The sequence below is a fragment of the Apteryx mantelli genome, chromosome 3 (assembly GCF_036417845.1).
Source record: "Apteryx mantelli isolate bAptMan1 chromosome 3, bAptMan1.hap1, whole genome shotgun sequence".
Taxonomy (NCBI): Eukaryota; Metazoa; Chordata; class Aves; order Apterygiformes; family Apterygidae; genus Apteryx; species Apteryx mantelli.
In genome coordinates this window covers 70,737,647-70,761,923 of record NC_089980.1, presented here as the reverse complement: position 1 = coordinate 70,761,923, position 24,277 = coordinate 70,737,647, and the positions used below count along the sequence as shown (strand labels likewise).

At 37.4% G+C, this 24,277-nt stretch overlaps 1 protein-coding gene across 4 annotated transcripts in view; it reads right to left on the bottom strand.

Annotated features, from left to right (window-relative positions):
• Window positions 1–24,277, bottom strand: part of TULP4 (TUB like protein 4) — a 171,805-nt gene that overhangs the window by 64,005 nt on the left and 83,523 nt on the right. For all 4 annotated transcript variants that reach the window (XM_067293613.1, XM_067293612.1, XM_067293611.1 and 1 more), the window contains 2 exons: window positions 1,250–1,378; window positions 476–637 (listed from right to left, as the gene is read on the bottom strand). In XM_067293613.1, the coding sequence (XP_067149714.1) occupies window positions 476–637; window positions 1,250–1,378 (291 nt within the window). The remainder of the gene's footprint in view (window positions 1–475; window positions 638–1,249; window positions 1,379–24,277) is intronic.

The following is a 24,277-nucleotide window of genomic DNA, read 5'->3' as shown; positions in this document are numbered from 1 at the left end:
GGCTGAGAGAGATCTTACAGGTGTCTCTGACACTCAAAATCAATTCGATCCACTTGCTCATGTGATGGCAAACCTAACTGTATCTGTGAACTGGACTGCCTTTGCTGCAAGTGCAAATTGGGCAGCTGTATAGTGAAATGACTAGTCAGATATTTACTAGGCAGTGCTGTTATCTGCTCACCTGCATATTTTCAAGATAGCTGCCTCAACAAATTAGGGGTACAATTCCAGATTTCTGTCTCAAATTAATTTTGAAATGAGACTGAATGTGAATTGGGGTGAAAAGTGATGATAGGTAACTTGGTACATTAGCATATTTGTCTAATGACGGGCTGAATTAAATTTTCATTATCTGTGGGAACACTGGTTTTGAGGAAAACTGTTCTTACAAACAACTTATTTAATAATTTTTTAAGATATATATTCCATAGCATATCAATATGATACAATTAATAGCCTCTAAAAGCCCCATTACCTGTTGGTCATCGGGAGTCCATATACCACAGGTGATCTGACTCTCCAGGTTTATCTCTGAAGACCAGTGCCTTTGTCCACTGACTGAACCAACCAGCACAAATCCATCTCTATAGGAGATAAGTGCTTGAGTCCCATCATGGCTCCATGTAAAGTCACTCACCTTAACATTTTAAAGATAAGAAAATAGATATAATGGCCATATAGTAGTTTTCATTGTTTTAAGGCAGTATTGTACAGAACCAGATAGATCTACTGGCAGTTATCATCATCTACAGTTTAATCAATGCAAGAGATGATAAAACTTTCTTAAAAAATGCATTTTGTACACAAATGGATGGGAGTTAGAAAAGGGTTTAGAAATTTCATAAATTCAGTGTGCCCTCATGCACTGAAAAATAACACATTTCCACAAAATATAGTCATTGGAATGCTGAATAGATATAATTGGGGAAAAAAGTATATTTTTGCAAAAACAATGGGTGATTTACTCTCACTTAATACTTAAAAAGAAAGCAAAAGAGGACTTCAATATCACAGAAGTTTTTTTGCCCACTGCAGAATTTTTAATATGCATTTGTGAAAGTCAAAACCAGTTAAAGTAACTATCCTTGTAAGTATCTTTGTGACACTTCTTGCCTACTCCTTTCAAAAAAGAAATGTTTTGTTTTCTTCTGTGCTTTCCTAAACATATACAGTACTGTTCATCTTCCTTTTCATTTTTTGTCTCTCAGGACTTGATCATTCTTGACTAAGAGAAAATATTCACACCAACCTGTGCCCCACGATCATTCACAAGCTCCACAGACCATCTGCCCTCATATTGTATCCAAACAAATATTCCTCCATCTGCATCGCAGGTTGCTAGTTTCTGAAATGGTTCATTCCATCTCACCAGCACAACCTAAAAAGATTAGGAACAAAAACAGCATTACCAAAACTGTATATAGTGCTAACAACGATTTTACAAAAATCAGTTAAATAATACTGCAAAACAAACAATGCCACATTTAAATTCTAAATAAGATCTACAAAATAGTGATTTTCAGCACAACATCAGGCAGCTCTCAAGAAACGGCTGAACTCATTTTATCATGATTGTCAGGCAATGCAGAATCTGTCACCATCCGGCCTTTTTGGAAGGCATCACACGCTCTTAACAGAAACATACTATACATTGCAATGTAGGACTTCATTATAGAAATAGCAAACCAAAAGCCCCATATAAATCATCCAACACATTTTCAAAAGATTTCCTTCATCATAACGTCAAAGACTATCAGACTCCTGGTCAAATTCTGAACTCTGCTGACTTCAAGTGAAGTTGAATGCACTGATATCAGATTGACTTTGAATACTCAAATCAACAGTGACATGAACAAAATTCTAGAGTCCCAAATTATTAAAATACAGAAATTTCACAGAAATCTTTGAGGGCAGAAGGAAAACATTATAAGCAGCTAGGTTGAAGTTGCACTCTGTGTCTTCCCTCCAAACAAGAATACCACAGACATTTCAAAATTGTCTTTAGATGTATTGAAATTCACATATATAGAGCCATCACTTCATCTACCCTGAGGCAAAATGCAACAACTATGTAACTGTATTTGCCAGTGACGCCTGACAGTATTATAAAACAAATGAAGAAAGCACTATATGTAACACAAGGGTAATATTGTAAGATCTTGATCTTTGAAGACTGAGAGCAGCTATGGCTGACAATGACTCTAAACAGAGTTGAAGATACGCATCACCACTGAAAGTCAGACCTCTAATGCTTAGACAAACCCCAGACTGGACATCTCATAGATAAAACAGAATAATTTGCTAGAATAAATTGCTAGAGAAATACAGCAACAAAAGATAAAACTAATTGCTCAAATAATGTCGTGTTTTCTAACTAATACCATCAAAGGTGCTACAATCAGTCTTAAAATTGCCCTGTTTCCTCTGGCAAAGATTCAAGATGAGCATATGATTTTATAGATTAGACATAGCAGTTGACTTAATGATATAAATTATGGATAAAGTGACAACAGTTAAATTGATGCGACTTGTGTCTTTCCTATTTTAAATAGGATCCTTGTTAAAACTTGAAGATTAATTTTGATTCAAATTCTATACTACCCGTATTTTGTTTGAATTTGATAGAACATCCAAGGATACATTTAAATGTAAACAAGATTAATTAGATTCAAATTAGTAACTTCCAAAATCTCTGTCTGGTGAGCTACAAAGGTCAGAATACCAATAAGCTGGTGGCTTTAAGGGTTTATAATTACAGATGAGACAGTGATTTCATATGCCTTATGATAACATGTTCATAAAGAAGTAATTTTGTAACAGCATTTGAAAATTTAACTTTTTCAAACACAGAGCAAATGTTATCATTTTATGAGGTCATTTTAAAGATGTTTGTCATTCACATTTAACATCTGACCACAGGTGCTGACTTCACAATTGCTTTAAGTGTCTCCAATTTCATTTTAGGACACTTAGCATACCTGAAGCAGACATAAAGAAAGGAAGGAGGACTGTCCTAAGCATTAAGATGGCTTTTGGCTTTAATGTTGGCTAAAATGTAAAATGTAGGAAAATATGCCCCATTGATACCACACTTAAATAATGCATAAGCTTTGCACTAGCTTGCTGTAAAGAGGAATTTTACTGCTAACTCACAAATCCAGACATCATTACTTTCACTAATGGCTTCAACTCACAGAGGCCCCATTTTTACTTCTGTTGTTTTTATGGTTCCCTACTTGCCAGCTTAGTGTCTTCACACAGCTACTCAGGACTAAACTGTTTTATCTTGTTTTGAAATACCATTTTTTATTGTTTAATTGTCAACTTCATTTGGGGGGACTGAATTTAATTAATAGCAAAGGTGCTAGAAATTCTCCACCAAAACTGACTACATTATTTTAATGGCATGAACACAGCAGAATTAGCAAAGAAGAAAACCTTTGAAACCACTTCTTCATGACAAATTAAGGCTTTTTCTTTACGACACTGCTGTAACTTTCACACTAGACATTAAAAATCGTTAGGTTTGTACACAAATCATTTATTACTTTTTCGTTTGAAAAATCAAACCCAGACATTAATGCAGGTGTTCCCACTATATGCTAGGACTTTAAATAAGTCATCCCCATGCAGAAGAGAGATGTTAAAGCATCTGCATCCACCACAGTCTTAAATTTGGGTGAATAATGACAACAACACACTTTTATCTTTCGCTGTTTTTACTTCTCTAAAAGTACAGGGTTATTTATCAATGAAAGATACATTGTACGGAAAGCATCATGATTTTATAAGCATGTATGTTATTGTGTAAGAAAGCAGGCACAATTCACTAGGTGAAACAGAAAATACACAATTTCACAAACTGCTCAGGTTTCTGCTTCAAACTTTTGTTTCCCAGAAGGTTCTGAGCCCACTGATGCCAAACAAAAACCCAAGCAGAGACAAAAGCCCAGAATACAAGCACCATGGGGGTTGTCACATCCATCTCCAACTGAAGGGTGTGGAGTCCCAGTTTGAGAGCACTTCCCTGGAAGAGCAGCTCTGAAGATGCTGCTTTCCTTTCTCCCACAGAGTCCTACTACACAATGATGTTCACTTCTGCATCCTCAAGGGCTTTTATTAACGAGAAAAAAGGAACCTCAGGTAGAACCAACTCTTCATCTCCATCTCTTCTGGTAATAGTTAGGACATTTGCAGTCTAACGGACATTCGTCTCCATTACTCAGCATGGCAATGCTTTCCAATATATATGGGACTAATTGCCAAGCTCTGCTAGTGTTCACCAACTCAGCAGTGAAACCATACAGTGGCAAAGTAATGGCTCTGTAAGCACACCTTAATAATAAATCATGGAAAGCAGGTAGTGCAACTTATTACCAATAGATGTTTCTTTATAGCTCATGTTCCAGACTAAGTAAATTATTGAAACTCACATAAAATACAACCTTTTCTAGTCCTATTTTAGATCTCTGGTTATTCGTTTTAATTTTTTCTAATAAAAAAGACTCCTCTAGCAGAAATCTTTGAAAGAAGTGGTTAAGTACAAAACTGTAGCTTGATGTTAAGAGCATTTATAATGTCAAAAGCATGTTAATGCAAATAAAACATTTTTGTTTCAATTTGTTAAAATAATAATTTGAGGTTGAGAAAGGAAAATTCTGCAAAAATTTCAAATGCTTCAGCCTGGGGAATTTGAAATCAATTTAATGTTTTCCTCTCTGGAATTTTCATTTGTGAATTTTCTCCTGGAATTTTTATACATATATTACAAATGTTGAATGATTATTATAGATTTTTTTTAATATAGAACTAAGAACAAGAATCTGAAACACATAAAAAATGCATGTTTCTGAATTTTTCTTTCCAAACGAGACAGCTTTTGTGAAAAGATTATTTTTATTAAGGTTCATTTTCAACCAAACACTTTCATGGTAAAAATTCTGACCAGGTCTAGGGAGAACCAAGCCACCCACTCAGAACACGAAGGCACCTGCAGCCTCAGTCACACCCCCAGGCAGAATCCTCGCACTCAGGTAACTTCGATTTTTCCCATTCCTGGCCAATAAGACAATAGTTAGTGAAATCTTGGCTGGCCCCTGGAAGTCATGTGGTAAACTCGAATGGATTACAAACTTGATTATATCTGGAATTAGTAACTATCTTCATGCTTTTCTTATCATCTCGGATATCTTTATGCTATCTTCCTCTCAGCCTTCTCACAGTTACCTTCTTATCTCGTTGTCTTGGCTGGCCAGAGACAATTTGTTCTCCTCAACATAAAAAAACTTGATAATGTATTAAAAGAGAAGCCAATTAGGAAAGAGAAAATATTTTTAACTTAATTTGGGGGACTAACTTACGTGGATATGCTTCCTTACACAGTATTAAGTAAGTGAAAGACATCACTATTCTTATTAGAGGAAAAACAGGGAACGATGAATCATTCTGTTTCAGATATAATGAGAGGGCTGATCAAGTTGCCTAAGGATGCTGTATTTCCAATCTATCTAACACAAAAACAAAAAGCTTAATGATACAGCAAAATAAGGACTTCTAAAAAGCTCATTAAAAAAGATTGTACCCAATCTTGATCAAGGCATGCACTTTGAAAATACAAACCTGATGGGATTACACACCATCACTCCTTGAAGCTTGGAAACTTAGTTCGAAGAATTGAAAAGAAATTGTGGATTCTCCCATGTTCTCTGCTGTGAAGGTACCAGCTCACTATTCATCCTGGTTTGTACCAACCATTTCTGTTCCACTCAGAGCAATACTGGCCCTTACAGGGTCAGTGGAAAAGACAGTGGAAGCCGCTATTTCCTTATATGATTCCAGACCAGATTTCTGTTATTTCCCCTCTTTAGCTGTTTTCTTTCACACAGCTTGACCTCTCTACATGTACTTGAGCAACTCTCTTTAGATCACATTCTGTTTCTTCTCACTGCCCTTGAATTTCACTGCTCCTTTTTAATAAAACATGTAAATTTTAGTTTGTTAGTCTCCAAATTTCCCATTTTCTTCTCCTGCCCAAGAGCTTCTAAATAAAATACTGGGCTATTAATCTTCAAAATTCTACTTTAAAATGTCTACAGTTAACCATAAACAAAACTGTGCATTCACACATGAATGCACAATGTGTTATAGACTAATGTGTAGACTAATGCAATGTGTTATAGACAAATCAAGAATGAAAGAATTGATAACACTTTTGTAAGAGAAATGTTGTGCAAACAAACTACAAACTATAGTTTAGGAACCATAGTTACTTGAACTCACTTCACAGATGCTATTTGGAAAAAGCTTTGTCATGTGGGAAAGGAAACATCTGTATTGTTCTAAGTAAAAAAGCAACAGAGAATAATTTTTTATGATTATACATTTAATTATGTTTTAAAATTTCCATTTTCATTTCATTCTATTCTGTCTAATGCTTTTTGGTCCATTACTACAAATAAGAAAACAAAGTCCAATCAACCTCTGGCCTGGGAGACTGTCAAATTTCTTAGAAAGACACTGGTTCTTAAAAAATAAGGTATATAATTGCTATAGCCGCGAGGGACAAACACCTAGAGAAAATAAATGGATAAATGGCAAAACCAATTAGTTCCTAGAATTCCATATCAAATTTAGAATGAGATGATAGATTTTATTACAGAAGGGGAACTACTCTCACTGTAATTGCATTTCTTTCCATTTCTATTCTCCACTGATTTTACTGGAGAGCAGGCATATGCTATGAAAGATACAGGTGGTCTTCAACACTAATTTTCACTTACTAGCATTGACTATGGAGATCTGCTAATACATGGACTATTGCAGCAAAAGAGAATAGAGAATACTTGATGGAAAATATTCAATCACAGCACAGCTGGCTATACACAGAGAACCAAGTTCCTTTATCTGCCATGAGCACTTCTGAAACTACAAGTGAACTTTGAGGGTGCACAGGATTTGACACATTGTAGTCCATTAAGCATATAACAGCATTACACATTGAATGCAATTGCTGGCCTTTTTTTTTTCCTAATGAATCATACTGCATTTCTAGCACTATTGAGAGTGATGGTATGAATCAGCCTTCGAAGCAACGAAGGCAAAAGACCTGACTGTTTTGAACACAGAAATAGAGAAACTAATGAAGGTTACGTTGCATAATGCCTCTGATAGCAGAGCACGATTCAGTAATTTGAAGACTTCTTCCAGTCCTGTACTTTTAAGAAAGTACTTAAGTTGCACATCCAATAGAGATTTAAAACAAAACGCAAAATGCTGTAACTACAAAATGAATTATTAGTCATCTCTAACAAATTTTATAGATGTGACATTAATACACAGCAGAGAGATATAGCTGATAAAAGCAGAACGGAAATGGAACATCTTCAGCTTTTAAAAGAGTGAATTACTTAAAAGATGAAACAAAGCATTGAGAAAGGGAACTGGAAAAGGTATCTAGAACCAGGGTATCACCTATCTGCTGTACTGAGCAATCATATTATGCAATCACCCAGTAAGCAGATTGAGCTCCACTCATATTTACAAATATATAGAAATCATACACATAGTGCGTATAGTACATGCAACACACCAGCCCATACTATGATTTATTAATGGCAACAAAGATAAAGGGATGTGTAAGCATATATATCAAAGAGAAAAAGATGCGTGCACAGCAGGGAACAGAAACGAAACATAAGAGCAAAGGAATCAATCGATAACCACATTTGTTTGTTAATACGGTCCAGTGTGTCTATATACATAATATACATAGATCTATCTCTCCATACAGTGTGCGTATACATGTGTATATACATTACATACATATGTGTGTGTGTGCATGAACACACATCCCTATTAAATCCTTAAGTAAACTGTGCCAATTTTGTACATTTGTTGGCAGGAAGAAGTTTAACAATTTCAAGCAGATTTTTAAAATTAAAATGGAAATCGGCAGTGACAATGGGTGCCCCAAATAAGCTGTAGAGTTGCAGTTAAGAAGTCACTTCTTCTCACTATACACTACCTATAACCAGTGCTTGGTTTGAAATGGGATTTCAAGACTACCTAGACTTCAGAATCCTACTGCTGACCCACAACCCACAACTGCAAACTGAACTGCCGCAACCAACTCTTTCAGACTTGTTTCCCAGAAGACCCCAGTCTGAAGCTTAATTCATAGGAGAGTGCTTCAATCTCCCTGAAATAAAAGTGGCTCTGTCGAACACAAAGATTTACTATTTATTGCCATTTAATAATCTATTAAAAAAATTTACCAAATATAATCAGCACCAGTATAAACATAAGCATTTCTGAAAGAGCAGCTCAATTTGGCCCTTCTAATTTTGACAATACTGAAGTGGTGCTGAAATCCTGCCTATGCTGAAAGAGAATCTCTAATTAATGCATAAGGGCTCTTAGTTATATAATAGTTATTAATCACACAAAGTAATAGCATTAAAACTATTTTCTAAATAATTCTGTTTATATAAATATTACAGTTCAATTTTGTTCTCTCCCGAAAGAAAACTTTTTAAATTCTGAACATTACATATGAACAGGAGAAATTATTTTTCAATTTACAGCCATTCCCAGGTTAAAAAAAAAAAAAGACAAAGACTGAAAAAGCTACATAATTAAGAAATACAGAAAAGGCTATTTAAAGTTAGCATTTTTCTTTTACACAATCACAAGGAGTAGTTCAAAATTCTACTTTGATTCAGTAATTCAGAATTCAGGTTTATCTAGATCCTTCCCATTTTGTACCCACATCAACAACTAGATGACTGAACTACGTTAGCATCTATTTTGAATTAAGGTAATAAAGAAAGCAAATCCACCTCAATAATCTTATTGTTAAATGCAAATGCTTCTCATAAGACCTTAAAATCTTGTTCTCCAGAACAAGTCTATTTTAAAATTAGAATCTGAAACTTGGGCAGTTTAGTGCAGTAAGCTCCTCATATTCAAAACTGACAATTAGATGCAATCCTTAAAGAAAGAATAAAGAAAAAATAAAAAGGGACAGGCAGATTAATTTTTAAAACAGACATGCAAATCTGAATAGCCCCCTACTTTACTGCTCTTATGACTACAAAGCCCAGTTTGAGTATCAAGCAACTGCATGCAAGTCCTTACCCCTTTTGTTAAATGGTACAACACGCTTACATGGTTTTTCTCAATCTCCTCTTCAGTTATGACCTTCACTTTTCCCATGATGTCAAGATGATTTTCTCAATTCAAACTAGTTCAGTTATACAGATGAGGAGCATTATATAAGCATTCTTCCTACTAATAATACTAGACAAAAAATTAGCAGATATGGTAGACAGCTAGTCTACTTCTCTTAGGGTGGCACTCTCACATCTTACTATCCCCCTTTTCTTATATTGCATTACCTAATGATACACTCACTGTCTTTCACGCACACACACAGCTTTGACTTTTTATTTCCAGAGACATTACACCACACTGTAAGTGCTCTGCTTTACCTACCTGTCAGTTTCCAAGCTACAATATGCATAAAGGAATTATTATTAAGAAGAAAACTACTACTATGAGTAACAAACATTGTGCTGCAGCTAAAGAACTGCAATTTAGAACAGTCAGTGTCTAGATATCTTGCTTTCTTTCCCCATCTTTCATAATTTTTGTTAAGCACATCAAAGTGAAGTCATGGTTCCTGCTGAAGAGTGCAGAAAAAGCTTCTCAAATGTCAGAACTGAGGCATTTGAAGAACAGTCATACAGATTGTTTCACGTTTTAGTCCATTAAGAAATCTACAGAAAGAATAAAACAATTTTCCTTAGAACCGATCAGAAGTGAGCTGTGCCTTAGATACATTTGCATATTTGGTTAAATGTGTGAGGGAAGGGGGAGATAGAACCAGAACTATATCAGTAGTCAAAGAGAGAATCTCTAAAAAGTGTTTAAAATTTATATAAAATCTTCCTTATGCCTCGAGAGAGTTCTGTGGGACAACCTGCACACAGAGCAGTTCATCCCACCCAGACATTTCTGCAGGAGAAAGGTACTGGGAATCCCTTTATTGACTTCAGAAAGAGTTTTCCTGAGCTCTTCAAAATCAGTTACGTGAAGTTCTGTAGCTTCCCGCAAAAGCAATGCGAGCAGAGGAAATTCATGTCGTCGCAGAATTAGGCCCTAATTTCACATTTCATATTACAGGGCATTCCTGGGAAGAGACTGAGGGAAAACTGCCAATGCACATGTAACTATTACTGTGGTTAAATGATTTGTGAACAAGTTCTTTGAGACATAGGCTTTTCTTGATTGCCAGAAAAAAACCATCAAAATTCTCCACATTTCTTCAATCTCAATAATAAGAAAATTAACTTTCTTTCTGGAAGGACTGGAGTAGCCTCCAGATATCTAAGGGACGACAAGAATGTCCTTTAATAACCCTTACCGCTGCCGCTGGTGTTTGGAGAAACTGTTGGTGCTAGCAACAGGCGCTGATGGCGCTGCAGCTGCTCGCGGGCCCCGAGGGGCATGGCTGCTACCATGGGCAGCAGTTTCCACTGTGACTCTTACATGAAAGGTCTGCTGCCACTTTATCCAGGATTATACTTTTTACTTGGAGAGAGAAAAAAAAATTACTCTGCCAGCAGCTGTCATCTTGTTTTTTCTCATCCTTGAAAAGGAGCTTCAATTTCTATAAATACTATTTAAACAAATATAACATTTATGTGGGAGGTAATATAACAACTACTGAGTACCTAGCTTTGAAAACACAAAAAGTTCCATGCAAGGACCAAATCTGAATAGCTTTTTTTTTTTTTAAACTGGAAATCTAATTTTATGATATAATATTATCAACAAGCTAAGTGTGACATCAATGTCAGCTGGAGACCTAACCTTGCTCTAACTGAAATCAGAGTAATGCTGGACATGCAATGAAGATGCTAACCTGTGTGTTGAAAGATGCACATCCAACGCTGTACTTTCCTGTGACCACAGGCTTCTCCGTAGCTTTTCACTTATCACTTATGCCTAAATTCTTCTGACTGAACTTTAAAGTGGCTCAACTGAGGTACCTAATCTAAGAGGTCAGCTGCCTTCAGCTACCTGTATTAGTAGAGAGAAAATCCTTAAAAGGCCATTCAGATTTTATGTGTGTGGTTTCAGTGAACTGCGCCATAAAGATTTAGGGCTTGGAGCAGGTATCATACAAAAATATACCGCAGAGCAACTACATTCCTAACACAAACACCTCAGGTTAAGAGTCTAAATGAATCTATACATTAGTATCTCTGCCCCTTAAGAATAGCTTCAGTAGGATAAAAACACTGGAATGGTGAATTGCTTTTCTCTCTTTTCCTTTCCTAAATAGAGAACATTGTTACAGTACTTTATAAATCCACTCTTCAGCTCATTCTTGAATACTACATGCAATTCTGGACACTCAGCTCAAAAAGGCTATGAGAGAACGACTAGAGATTCAGAAAAGAGCAAAGTAAATGATACAGGATATGGCTATTTCTTATATGCTAGTAGTTTTAAGTTAGCTAAGACTCTTGAAGAAGAAATGACTAAAGGTTTATAAACCATAAATAGCCTGGAAAAAAAAATATACAGATGGTGTTTCAAATTAGGGGGCATCAACTGAAACTAGTAGGAGGCAGATTTGATACAGACAAAAAGAGGTAGCTCTTCACACGACAGTGCTAAGCTGCTGCACTCCTTACTATGCAACACTGCAGACACTAAAACTTTACAGGAGCTGAAGAGGAAGATGGACAAGCTCATGGTCAAGAAATCTACTGGCCAATACTAAATATACAGAAAACATAACTGGCTTAGAAAATCCATAAAACCCAAGCTGCTGGAAGCTAGGACAGTACTCACAGAAGTACCCTGCATGTTTATCCTATTTTTGCTCAGACTTAGGCATTCCCATTAGGCCACTACAGAGACAAGATCCTGCTCTAGACGGACTTGTGATCTGACTGGTACAGCTGCTTTGGGGTCCTGAGCTACAGGCCTTTACTACTGCCAATCTGATAAAACAGATAAATTGTATGGTCTAAAACTAATCATATATCTGCAAAACTGCCCATTTTGATAGTACTAATACTCAAGATGCTTTTTTTCCAACTGAATACTATTTATCTTTTCTTTTTGCTGTTTCTTTTTTAAAGCAGAAAGATAAATTTCTCAATTCCATTGCTTTTTTCACGTTCAAGTAACAATTTACTTGGCAAAAAGCATGGAATGAGGCTTTTAAGTTGCATCAAACTGAATTAATACATTCATGCTATGAGATGAAGGTAAAATGTGGTAGCTCTGTACCATTTTTTTCAAAATTCTTGCTCTCATTTTCTCCTCCCTTTCACGTTTCTTTTCATAATGTTCAGAGAGTGCTCCAGGTTGACAAGGACTCAAAGGGCTGTTCTGCTACAGAAGGAGAAAAGGCCAGGCAGAAGCAGTGCAAAGTTCCTGTCAGTTCATTTCAAATGGCCCTACAGTTCCCAGCAATAGCCGTCTGACCAAGCCCACCCGAGGTGACCACTCAGTGCTTGCTTGCTCGCTCACTGTCAAGAATGCCAGTATGTGAGCAGCTGGTACCCTTAGCGAGCGTTAGCATGGTTGCTCATCCACAGAGAAGAGCCTTGATGCTCCCAAATTAGTTGTTTATTTGCTTTGGAGATGAATGCTACATACGCCTATTTTTGAAAGGTATCTTAGGGTTGGCATCCAACCCCCAATGAAAAGCAGCATGACCTTTAAAGGCTCTAGGGGATGATTTTGGCAAATAGGCAACTGCAATAAAAACTTGTTTTGATAACTACTTTGGGGATAAAATGTATTTAGTGTGAGTAAGAAGCCTTTTTAAAAATACCTAGACTGTCAACATCTCACTGAATACACTTAAGAGCTTTGATAGTAAACTGCCAAAACGAGGGCTCGGAAAGGCTCTAAAGCTTTACCAATCTCCTTACATTCCATAAATCATACATTTCATTTTTAAGAAATACACCTACAAAGTGTATTAACCCCAATGTTGAAAGGATTTGCCACATCACCATTTCATGCATTCCCAGAACACAAGCTGTGCCACCTGAGCACCTACCTTGGAGGCAAGCATCCCCAATACTCCTCACAGATATCAAACAAGATAAGTTATGCTCCTAAGAATGAGGTAACTTACAGTGTCTATTCCAAAGAAAAAACAGCAATTACTTTTTCACTTAGGGATCACTGCATTTAATCATGGCCTCAAAAAATTAAAGCTGTAGGAGTCATTTTTAAGAAAATACAGAAATTGCCAATATCCAAAGTATATCCAATAAATATACTTGGACAGCTGAGCATCTCTGCCATGGCCTTTGTCAGAACTGGAAGTTGCATGTGAGAAATGGAAATGACAAGTGATATGAATATAATGAGACAATAAGACGTTTGGCTACCTTTTCACATTTGAGCAAATTTTTCAACTACTCTTTCAAGCACTGTTAAAGAAAGTAGGTGTAATCTGAGAAGAATTAAGGCATGAAGTCAGTCCCCTCCATGCAGAAGAGGTCAGTGCAGTTCACTCTTTGAAGGGAGGCTTGCAGGGGCCTGTTTCTCCTCCCATCTCAGACAACAGAACTGCAGTGGTGAAGGATATGGTCTGCTTTTGACTCCCTTGCCTTCGCAAGGGTGCTAAAATCCCCAAAGCTCTTTCATAGAAAGGATACCTGTTTCCATGGAAAAATCTTCTTTAGAGCTATACCAGGCTCACTCCCTGTGAAAGACACTCCTTTACAACACGCACACAACTGCCACTGCCTTCTGGTAAGGGTCTTGCTCTCCTTAGGCCTTTCTGCAAGATACTTTTGTTTAATTGCCCATGTATACTTTCTAGAAGAGCACAGGCAAGCCCAAGTTCGTTGAAAATAAATCAAAACTGAATGTTGATAAGGATGAGCAAAGGATAAAATAGCACTTTCATCTCATTCCTTTTTAAAAAGTGAGATTTGGCTTTGCTTTAGTTTCTGTACAGATAAAAACACCACAATACAGAAAGGAGATACCACTGTTCTAGCTGAAGAAGAAAGCTGCTTTGCCTTAAGATGAAACTACATAGAGGAAGATGACAAAAAAATATATTTTTCTAGGCAATCACTGAAGAGCACCATTAAGAAAGGTCCACTGGTGTTAAAAATAAGACAAATGCAATAATAGTGCAGAGCTGGCAATTCCTTGGGTTCTAACATCCAGGGTCAAATACTTTCCCACAGAAAAAAAAAGAAATAAAAAGGCACCAGGTTAAAAATTCTATGGAATTTAGCCTACATTAAATTAAAAGTCTATAAACCCAGTGCTCATTTCACTAAGGTCCTATTTTACTGTTTTTACAATGTAACATTACAGCTCATATAAATTAGGTCTACTTTACAACCTTCACATTTACATTCACTTTTGGGCTGTATAAAAGAAGCTGAGTGTAAATCAATTTCAAGCTTTAAAAACAAAAACTAAATGACACTCACTGACTTCCCCCTCGCATCATCACTGCTTATTAATTCAGAGACCATGCACATTTTTATTAGAAGTTTCAAAAAGGGGGGAAAAAACATGGCCCACCCCACTCCATCACAGATTTTAGAAATTCTTTCTGTTTTTTTTCCCCCTGGGTAAAAACAGAGAAAAAATATTGGATGCAGAGACACAGACACTCTGTAGCAGAGCCTATGGCTTCTACTCCCTATCTTTTTAAAAACAGCAATCAAAGAAAAAATACTGTTTGAAACCACACATTATATGCAAAAGATGGATCACCAACTAATAACAAGGAAACAAAAGGAGATAGGATAACAAAAAACATTGTTTAAAACCATTCCTACTCAAACTGAAATAGCTCTACTCTCCTTTCACAACATCAGTTTGTTGGGAATTCCTACAGTTCATCTCTAATTTTGAGAACACTATCTTGATTGGGAATAGCCCAAGTGTAGTGAATTGCTGCAAAAAGTCAGAGAAAGGGACTATGACAGAGGCGTTCTCCCTAACACTATCTTCTCAGTTGGTGGGCAAACTTCCTGATAAAATGTTCATTTAATAGTGAAATAAAGTATTTTAACTATACACATGTATATATGCATGCACAACAACATTGTTCAAGAAAAAAAAAAAGTTGCCCTTCTAGGTAACTTTAAGGGAAACCAATAGAAATGTAATATATAGTGTTTTTCGTAGAACTGTGCGCATTAACACAGAAAAGCAAGCAACAAAACTCCTTCACCTTTCGGTGTTTATTCTCAGAAATAACAGAAAAATAATGGTGTCGCATGACACACAGTGAATATCTGTCCGTATCAAATGTACAAAGTCAGTCAGTAGCTCATAATTTTTCAACTGCCAGCTATTCAAATTCCTATCAGCATGGAAATTAAGTGACAAATTATTTCAGTTTCCTACCAGTACATCACCATCAGCATTTGTGGTGAAGATTTTATAACCAGAAGCCAGCCAATGATGTTCTTGATGTACCGTACCGGGTAGAATACAACTTAGCTTGAACCTACATAACTGAAATGACTATAGCAATCCGCCAAATACATCTTACGTGGGACGTGATTGCACCACAACCTTTGTGCAAGCTGTCCTCACAGAGATGAACTTCCTCCATTAAGAACAGCAATAAAAATTTGATTCTGTCAGCAGTGTAAAAAGAAATGACCTTAAAATTCAGCTGCATGCATAAAAACAAGTGTTGTTTAAATGTGATTATTTCTCTGACAGCTACAACACTTCAACCTTAATGAACTTTTTCAAACACAAGGAAGCTAAAATATTCCAAACTTAAATAAGAGCATAGATCAGCATTTCAAATCGATTAACATTTCTCAGATGATAATAGCTGTGCACTAATCTAACTAAGGTGAGTTATAAGGCAAAATGGACATATATGGTATAGCTGGGCATTTCACTGCTCACCTGGGACTATCTGACCATCCCAAATACTCAAAGAAATAATAAACCATCATTACTCTTATCACGAAGTCCAAGCGTAAGACTTCTGTGTGAGTTGCATGCAATTGTAGAACATTTCTGGCCATCTGAGAAATATCAGTGACTGTAAATTAGTTACAGAAATTGAGAAAAGAAAGTATTTATGTAATTTTTATTTGACTGTTTGGACCACCTTTGCATGACCCACAGGGACAGTGTGTCCCTAATCTTTTTGTGAGAATGACCAAATTAAACCAAATTGCTTTGCAAATGTAGGACAGCTGCCTTAACTTCCACCAAGAGGCCACCTGAACCCCCTGCCAGCTGCATCAGAGTGGGCTCATTTATATGGTGCTCAGCTAGCAGCACTAGGGGCAGCTGTGAAGGTGCCAATATAACTGCTGAGACAGACATAGAAAAGGAAGAAGTGAAAAATGAAACATACTCTACTTTCGAGGCTAAAGATGCCAAAGAGGGAAGAGGAAGTAAAACAGGGACGACAAAAAGGGCAGAATAACGGCTCAGCACCAGAGCTTCTAAGGACAAAGATACGAGGAGAATCTAAATGACCAGCGGCTCCCTTCAGGGAAGGGAAACCTGAAAAGGGTAGAGCAAATGGGTGATAAGGGCCACAGAAATCAAATCGAGGAGAGACAAGGCTACTTTTAATTGCGTTGCAAGTCTTGCCCCCGATTCACTGCCCATCACTACATAACCCAGTAGCTCCAGTGAAGCAGCAATTTTGGCTCTGGTCAGCCACTTCATCAGAAAGCACAGCCTAAGGCCAGGCTGAGCACAGCTCGCAAGCTGCTAATGCAACCACCCTCCAGCATGGGAGCAGGCAAACTTCCCACAACTGCTATTACCCCTCCGATGCGTCTGAGTAACTCCCCTTTACGCGGGAAGGACAGAGACGTTTTTGTGCCACTCACAATTCACACAGCCGCTCAGGAAACAGGGATCTGCGCCCCTGAGACCTGGCTGAGCCGGAAGCATGGAAGTGCAAGTATGTTACAGAGAACCCTGGATTAATGATATACTAACTAGCTCAGGAAAAAATACCAATCTAGTGCTCAACGCAGGGTAGCTGATCTTCCCAAGAAGAAAGGCAAATTCACCTGTGACAGGTTCTGGGATACCTCTGTTGAAATTCCATCACAGCTGAGCTAGCCTGCTTGGGTTTCTCTATACAGCACTGTAGTGGCTGGTAATACAAAAATGCCACATATGAATGCAAGTTGGATCGCTACGAACACAGCAGATTAGGTGTTGTTTTCCTGTATAGCCACTCTCAGCGGAGCTATGTTAATATCGGAGAAATAAACAGTGTAAATCAGTGGTACCCAAACTGCGGAGCTGAGGGGAGGCCGTGACAAGTGCCAGGCAGCCAGTCAACAGAACCATATTAAATGATAAAATTTACTAATTCTTCACTGTGTCCATTCATGAGGACCTGTACAAAAATGCTGAGAATCAACACTACCAAAAGTTCTCAATCATTAACACAGATGCCTTGAAGGAATACATATCCAGAATGAGCTAAAAAACAAGCAAAAAAGAGAAATGAAAGTAAGAGTCGCTTTCCAGAGACTAAAAGAAATGCAGAGAAAGGGAAGAAAACAGAAAAGGTGGGATGATGAGACAGAAATAGCATAAGACAAAAGCAAGTAATTATTCACTCAGTTTTTAGGGGAGTAAAACTGACTTAACCTTCTCTATTTTTATTTCAGTTGTCAACATCTTAAATATCTGTACTATTCTGAGTGCATAATTGTAGCTGGTTAAGGTTAAAACTGTGGTCTAGGCAGTTACAGATCATAATTTTCTTTTTTTTTTCCCCCCAAAGAAGTTGCTATACACTGTAAATCTGTTTGTGCAGTTCAAAAGCTGCCTTTTTGTCACTTAAACTCCTCCACGCACCATTTTGGGTTTGGGACTATTTGGTCCATTCCATTTTTTTTCTTGCAGTTTTCTGCTTCCTGCTAAGAGAAGTTCAGCATATTTTCTGTGCTTGTCCCCAGGCTTCTCCCTTTAAAACGATGCCATGGGAGAAGGTGAGAGACCTTCCCAGCTGCAGACCCAGCAGTAGTGATTTGAGTGGCCACACATCCCACAACCAAGCAAAATCTTCTGTTAGGCCTTACTCTTAGAAAAGGAACTAGGTACCTGCTTTAAGATGCTTCCCTCTTCCGTGCCTAAGGGATTGTGTGGAAAGGCACATGGACAGAATACATCAGTTAATGGCAGAAAGCACTGCAACGTTTCTGAAAATGAAGGGAACGCTTACGGAAGACAACAGTTACGAGCAGTTCCCAAACATGGCCAAAGTAGAGCTTTTAACCCAATGCCTCCATGTCAGTTCTCTGTATAACTCAGTGCACTTCTGCCACACCACTGAGGGCCCTTGCAACCTAGCTGAGCCAACAACGGACTGCACAGCCTCCTTTAGCGTAAAGCCTTTGGTATAGCTAAGTGATTGAAGAAGGAGTGGGGAAAGGGCAGCACTCCACCATATTTTCTATGGTTAGGGATGTTCCCAAATGTTCCCAAAATCCAATGCCCTTTGGAAATGTGTGCCACTCTGGCCAATGGTATAAAGGTGCTGGCCTAAACACAGAACCTCTCCTTTTTTCTTCTAATAAAACAGACCACTGGTTGTATAAAGTTATGTATAAAGTTACGTCTGTTAGATTGAATCCGCTTTGTTAGGAGAGGAATGACATGAAAAAAGTGCCAAAAATCAACTTCTCCACACCCTCAAAAAGCATACAGTTTGCTGGCCATGTATATACATACACCATATAAATAAGCGCATACATATTCCTGCATGCTTTCAGCATGTTTCATGTTTTTCTTCCAAATGGATTAATCTTGTAACAAGAAAGCAAACAGATGCTTTATAAAGAGTTCATTGTCTTTTCTCACAGATACATTATTCACGAGGATGGATGCTACCTAGCTCAGAGTGGAATCATGCTTCCTCCCTCCCACCATTTGCAACCACAAAGATGTATTTAAATATTGTTAAGATTTGGGGCAAAGACTCTCTTTTTATTCTGTGTTTGTACAGCACATAAAATAATGGGATTCCACTCTTTGATTTAGGCTTCTCAGGAATCTAAGGTTAAGACCATTTTCAAAGTGTCTAACACAAATTTAGGTACCTAAATATAGCATCTATAATCAAGAAAGTGATGAGCAATTCAGACAATCTTGAAAGCTCTTCAAGGCTATTAGATTCCTACTCTCTATACAGTCAATGAGAAGTAGGCACAAAAACTAAGTTTATCATCTGTAGGAAGCAATGTGAATCTCTCCTGGCTCTTCTGAACCTTTACTTTGAAGTAGTAGCCATCTATTTCTTTTCCTAAGTATCATAATCCCCAGATACCACCACAATACAAATAACTAAAAAAACTAGTATTTGTATGTGAAACATTTGGTTTAGTATATTATGGTAAATAAGACTCCAGATAACTACCAAGAATTACCTTATTTGTTATTAAACCACATGGAGGCTGTGATTCAGACCTGGGACCCACAAGCCCACTTAATTTACAACCAGTGTGATATAAATTTCTTTCTCACAGTTTGAATATTAGCTAAGGAAATGCAAAACTCTAAGAAATGCCAAACAGCAGATTTTGAAAATGCCACCCTTTCTTTGGCTGACCTGCAATGCTGTACAGGCTGTATTCAGAGCAAACTGCTGTAAGCAGTTTTATCTTCATTTCTTACAAAATAAAATTTGTACCAGTTCCACTACCGATGCAGTTGGCCAAGAGACCAATAATTTTATTTCTATTTGACTTTATAAAGAGCACAGGGAGCTATAAGGGGTTCAATCAATTACACACATAGAAGGATCACAATAGGCAAACCAAAGAATCCCAGAAAGCAGAAATTACTGCTGTTTTTTTTTTATTGCTGTAGCATAAGGAAGCCTCAACCAGAAGAGACCCTTGTATTGTTGGAACTGCAGTTTATTAAAAAGGATAGTCCCTGAAGTTTTTAGTTTAGAAGACAAAACCAAAAAAGCAGGCTAGGAGAGTACTGCTGGGAAGGCTAGCTCTTCAGAACTGGAAAATGACTGTATTCACTCAGCACACGCAAGGACCGGACCATAGTTTGGGAGTGCAACCCCTGTGCACCCTGAAGCAACGCAGGGATCACCATGAGACCACCAGATTGTTGGCCATAAGAACAATAGCTCAGGAAACGCATGTTGGACTGTCTAGGATAATACCTGACCTCATCTGCTGTAAATATTAACATAGGTATTGATTACCTTTGGTGCAGAGAGCAGTTTTCAAGGAACTGAGCTAAAATTGACTTGCTTCTCGGAAACCACAGTGCAAGAGCGTTCAATCTTTAACAGCTGAGCCTGTATATGAACCCCAGACTGGAGATGAAAGTTTTCTAATCCATATCCAAGAGCCTGAGCCAGCTAGCTTATAAGCACTGCATCACTGGAAAGTAATTTTTATAGTTTAGATATTCACCCTTCAGTTCACTCAAAAAAGAGAGAGCAAAAGAGATGAGAAATGTACACATTTCTGCTCATTTCTTCTGCTCATTTCTTCAGTAAAGTCCTTAAGAAGGTTTCACCAGGCAAAACAAACAGATGCTTTCTACCTCAGGTTTCTTGACTGTTTACTGAGCATCTGGAGTATAACACTGCCAAAACCTACTGAAGGAATGAACTGTACTTCGGCAAGCAGGTCTGCACATTACCTCTCATTATTCCCTGATACCATTTCCCTCCTTTCTGTCATACGAAATTCTCAATGCAAAGGGCTCTCCTTTCGGGCTTTTAGAAGAATAGGAATTAATCCAGATAGGTAGAGCAGCGAAGCAAAAGCAAAGAGCTACTAGATCTTTCCTAAGTACTAGATGTTTTACTTCAAATTGGGCTAAAGAAAATTTTTTTGTTGTTTCTTTATGGTACTTTACAGAATTTTAAGTATTTTTAACATTCTTTGATAGAGTTTAAAAAGCAATAAAAGTAAATAAAAATTTCAAGATATTGGCTTAGAAGAAAATAATGAAACTAAAAATATGCATACTGGCAAAGTACAGTCACAAAAAGAGTCAGCAATACTGGAATGATGTGGAAAAACAAGGAAAGAAAGACATTATTAAATGTTACTGTAAGTAATAAGATGATACTCAGGAAACAATATTTTAAGATAAATATCAAGTAAAGCTTCCACAAATGAAAGAAATGGTTGAACTGCCTTCTACAGGAAAAGGTGTAATGAAGCCAAACTTTAAAAATAGTTAATACAAATTTTTACATAGCATTAGAAGGTATATTGCAGGAATTTATTTATTTATTTATACTAACTGCAGATAGTTATTGTGATTTAGTGATTCTATTATTAGAACATTTTCTCAGTAACTGAGATTTAAGAAATATAGTTTTATCAGTAACTAACACAACAAACTATTTGCATTTTCTTTTTCTTTCTTTTTTTTTAGCAGAACTGTATCACTTTAAAGTCAATATGGTAAGTATGTGGTAAAAAAAAGATACAGTTCTGTTATATGCACAGGGCAGGGGCAAATGATCTGCTTCTTTACATAGCTATTATTAAATCACAATTTTGGTGTCTATCTATATAGCGGGAGTCTAGTTGATGGCTGTCTAGATGGGCTTCGAGCCGTTTTCATGTCTGCATGCAGATCTGAAAACCATCAGTCACGACGGTGAGTTTTGTGCTGTGGGTGCCCTTTGTTAGATTCATATCTTGTAGTATCTTCAGAGTACAGCGTCTTCCTAAAGAACAATAGATGAAGTAAAACAGCACGGGGCTCATTCACGTTTCCAGAAACCCGTAACAACAGCAGCAGTGACATCACTAGCACCTGATCAAACAGCTCCGTTTTTACATTATGGTTAATATTACTGAACAGCTAGTGATCTTTTGGGGGGAAAAAAAGCTGATCTCATGACATGGCTCTGAGTGAATCATGTCATAATATATAAATTACACTACCTCCTCCAAAGAAAGAAAGTAATAGAAAAAAAGGATTTTAAGAGTAAGGGAGACAGATCAGAAGTGTGGAATGAGAAATGGGACCTACGATCCAACGAAGAGTGCTTTCCACGAAGCACAATACTCTGCACAGGATCAAGGAGGAACCTAAGGAGCAGGTGCGTAGATGTGCTGTGAACGAGCCCCAGGATGCTTTCCCAGAGCCAAGCTCAGCTGGCTCAGGGCACGAGATGAAGCTGAGCAGAGAAGACTCCAGCTAAACATCCCGGAATGACAGAGCAGAGGAAATCCACCGCTGTGGCTCTCAACCACTGGCTTTTTTAGATCATCTGCCCCAGACCCTCAGCTGAAAGGCTGAGGTGGGCTTGTGGCAACCACAGCCTGCTCCTGCAGTCCAGCTGCACAGCCCACCTCTTCTCCCCTAGCTGGAAGTTTTTCTGTGACTATGGTATTTGTAATGACAATGCCTGCACGCTGCTTCCCAAGGGCCGTGCAGGAAGCATCCCTGCCCGACCCACCATAGCGTTCCTCATCTCCCTGGTGCTTGCAGCACAAAATCTCAATTCAGGCTCTGAAGAGTGATTTTGTTCTTAAGGCAAATGTCCCCCCATTTGCCAGGGCTCACCACCTTTGCGCAGGGGCGTGAGCACCAGTCAGGGAGTCCTGGGTGTTGCATCTCAGCAGAAGATGACAGAGTGCAGAACAGGCAGACTACTGAGCAACTTCCTGCGCCCAGCCTGCCTACCACTCTCACATGATTTTGAAATATTAGATTTAACAGTCCTAAAAATAAAACCATGTGATGTACTCATGCACTGTAGAGTCTGTTGTTATGCAGTGAAACCACGATAGCTGAGATACTGTAACTAAGCCAGTCACCTAAAGTTAATAGTTTTATTTGCATTTATGATTCAGTTAGTTAAAACATATTTTAACAGAAATTATAATGATAGTTCTTAACTTTCCTAAAATTCTATTATATTGTGACTGCATAGACACAATATATTACCCTTTGATTACCTAAAACTCTCAAGTAGGATGGTTTTTTCCCATCATTTTACTAATTCTAATTATCATGTTTTATGTTATGCTTGCCATTTGAAGGCCAAATGTTAAAATTTTCCATTAACATTTTGGAATAACCTTATTTTCTTGAGATAAGCAGAAATTAGGTTCTTTTTTGCAAATACAGCTTTCCCTTGTCAAAGGGATTTAATTTCAATAGTCCTTTCAAATATCCCTCCCATATCTTTAAAATCTGCATACAATATCATTAATTATGCTTTTGTCTTCTTGAATTGTCTTAAAATATCACGTCACCTGAAAAAGAGGCACAACTCAGAGTAGCTATACACTAATACTGAAATAAATACACATTCCTGAGAAGGTTACTATTGGGCAAAAATGCCAGAACCACATGAACTGACTGTCTGATGTTTCATAAGTATCTGCCACAGAGTCAAAATTATTTACGGACAAGTATCTTTCAGTACAACTGAAATCTTGACAAAAGTGATGTTTTATTCACTACGTATACATATAAGCATGAACGCATATCCATTAAAACCATGCATACTGCACCTACAACACCAATAAAAAGTGCTTTTATAGTCAGACAAAACATATTTTCCTTTTTGTTTGCCTATTGACTTTAACAATTTAACAAAAGACATCAGTTAATGACAATGCTTGCTTACATCAAGTCTTTCAGTCATCAGAAGTGAAATGAACTCCAGACTATAAGTCCAGAAAATGCTCTTGCTTTAAGGGCATTTTTAAGAGATGAAGATTTTTTACTCATTCACATAATGTGCATGTGCGAAGAAAAAGAAAAAAAAAGGAAAAAGAAAAAGCAATTCAACACCTTCTACGCAAATTTACAATCACATTCAGTTCCTGACACTAATACGTGCCCAGAACCACATACCTGCATACTTCTATTTAGTCAGAGAATTTAGTTACTCAAAGAGATGCTGAGAACCAGAGCTATGACCCTCTGGGCTATTCTGTTCAGCCAGGTCCCGGAAACAGATTGTACCTCTCTAAATCAGATATTACCCACACAGAACAATTTTTAGGATAGCGACCAATGTTTATGTTACTAAGAATCAAAACTAGTTTCACAACTATTATACAAATATTATAGGAATTGTACAAATTAAGCTCCTAACACTTCACCTTAGGAAGGAATAAGAACAGCAACCAGCAAAGGAATAGTAAGATGCAAGTCCTTAGTAGCTAGAAACAGTCTTAAAATCTCAAGTATGTGGCTTAATATCCCCTTCAAAATTCATTAGCGTGGATTATGGCAGCTGTAAATACTTCTG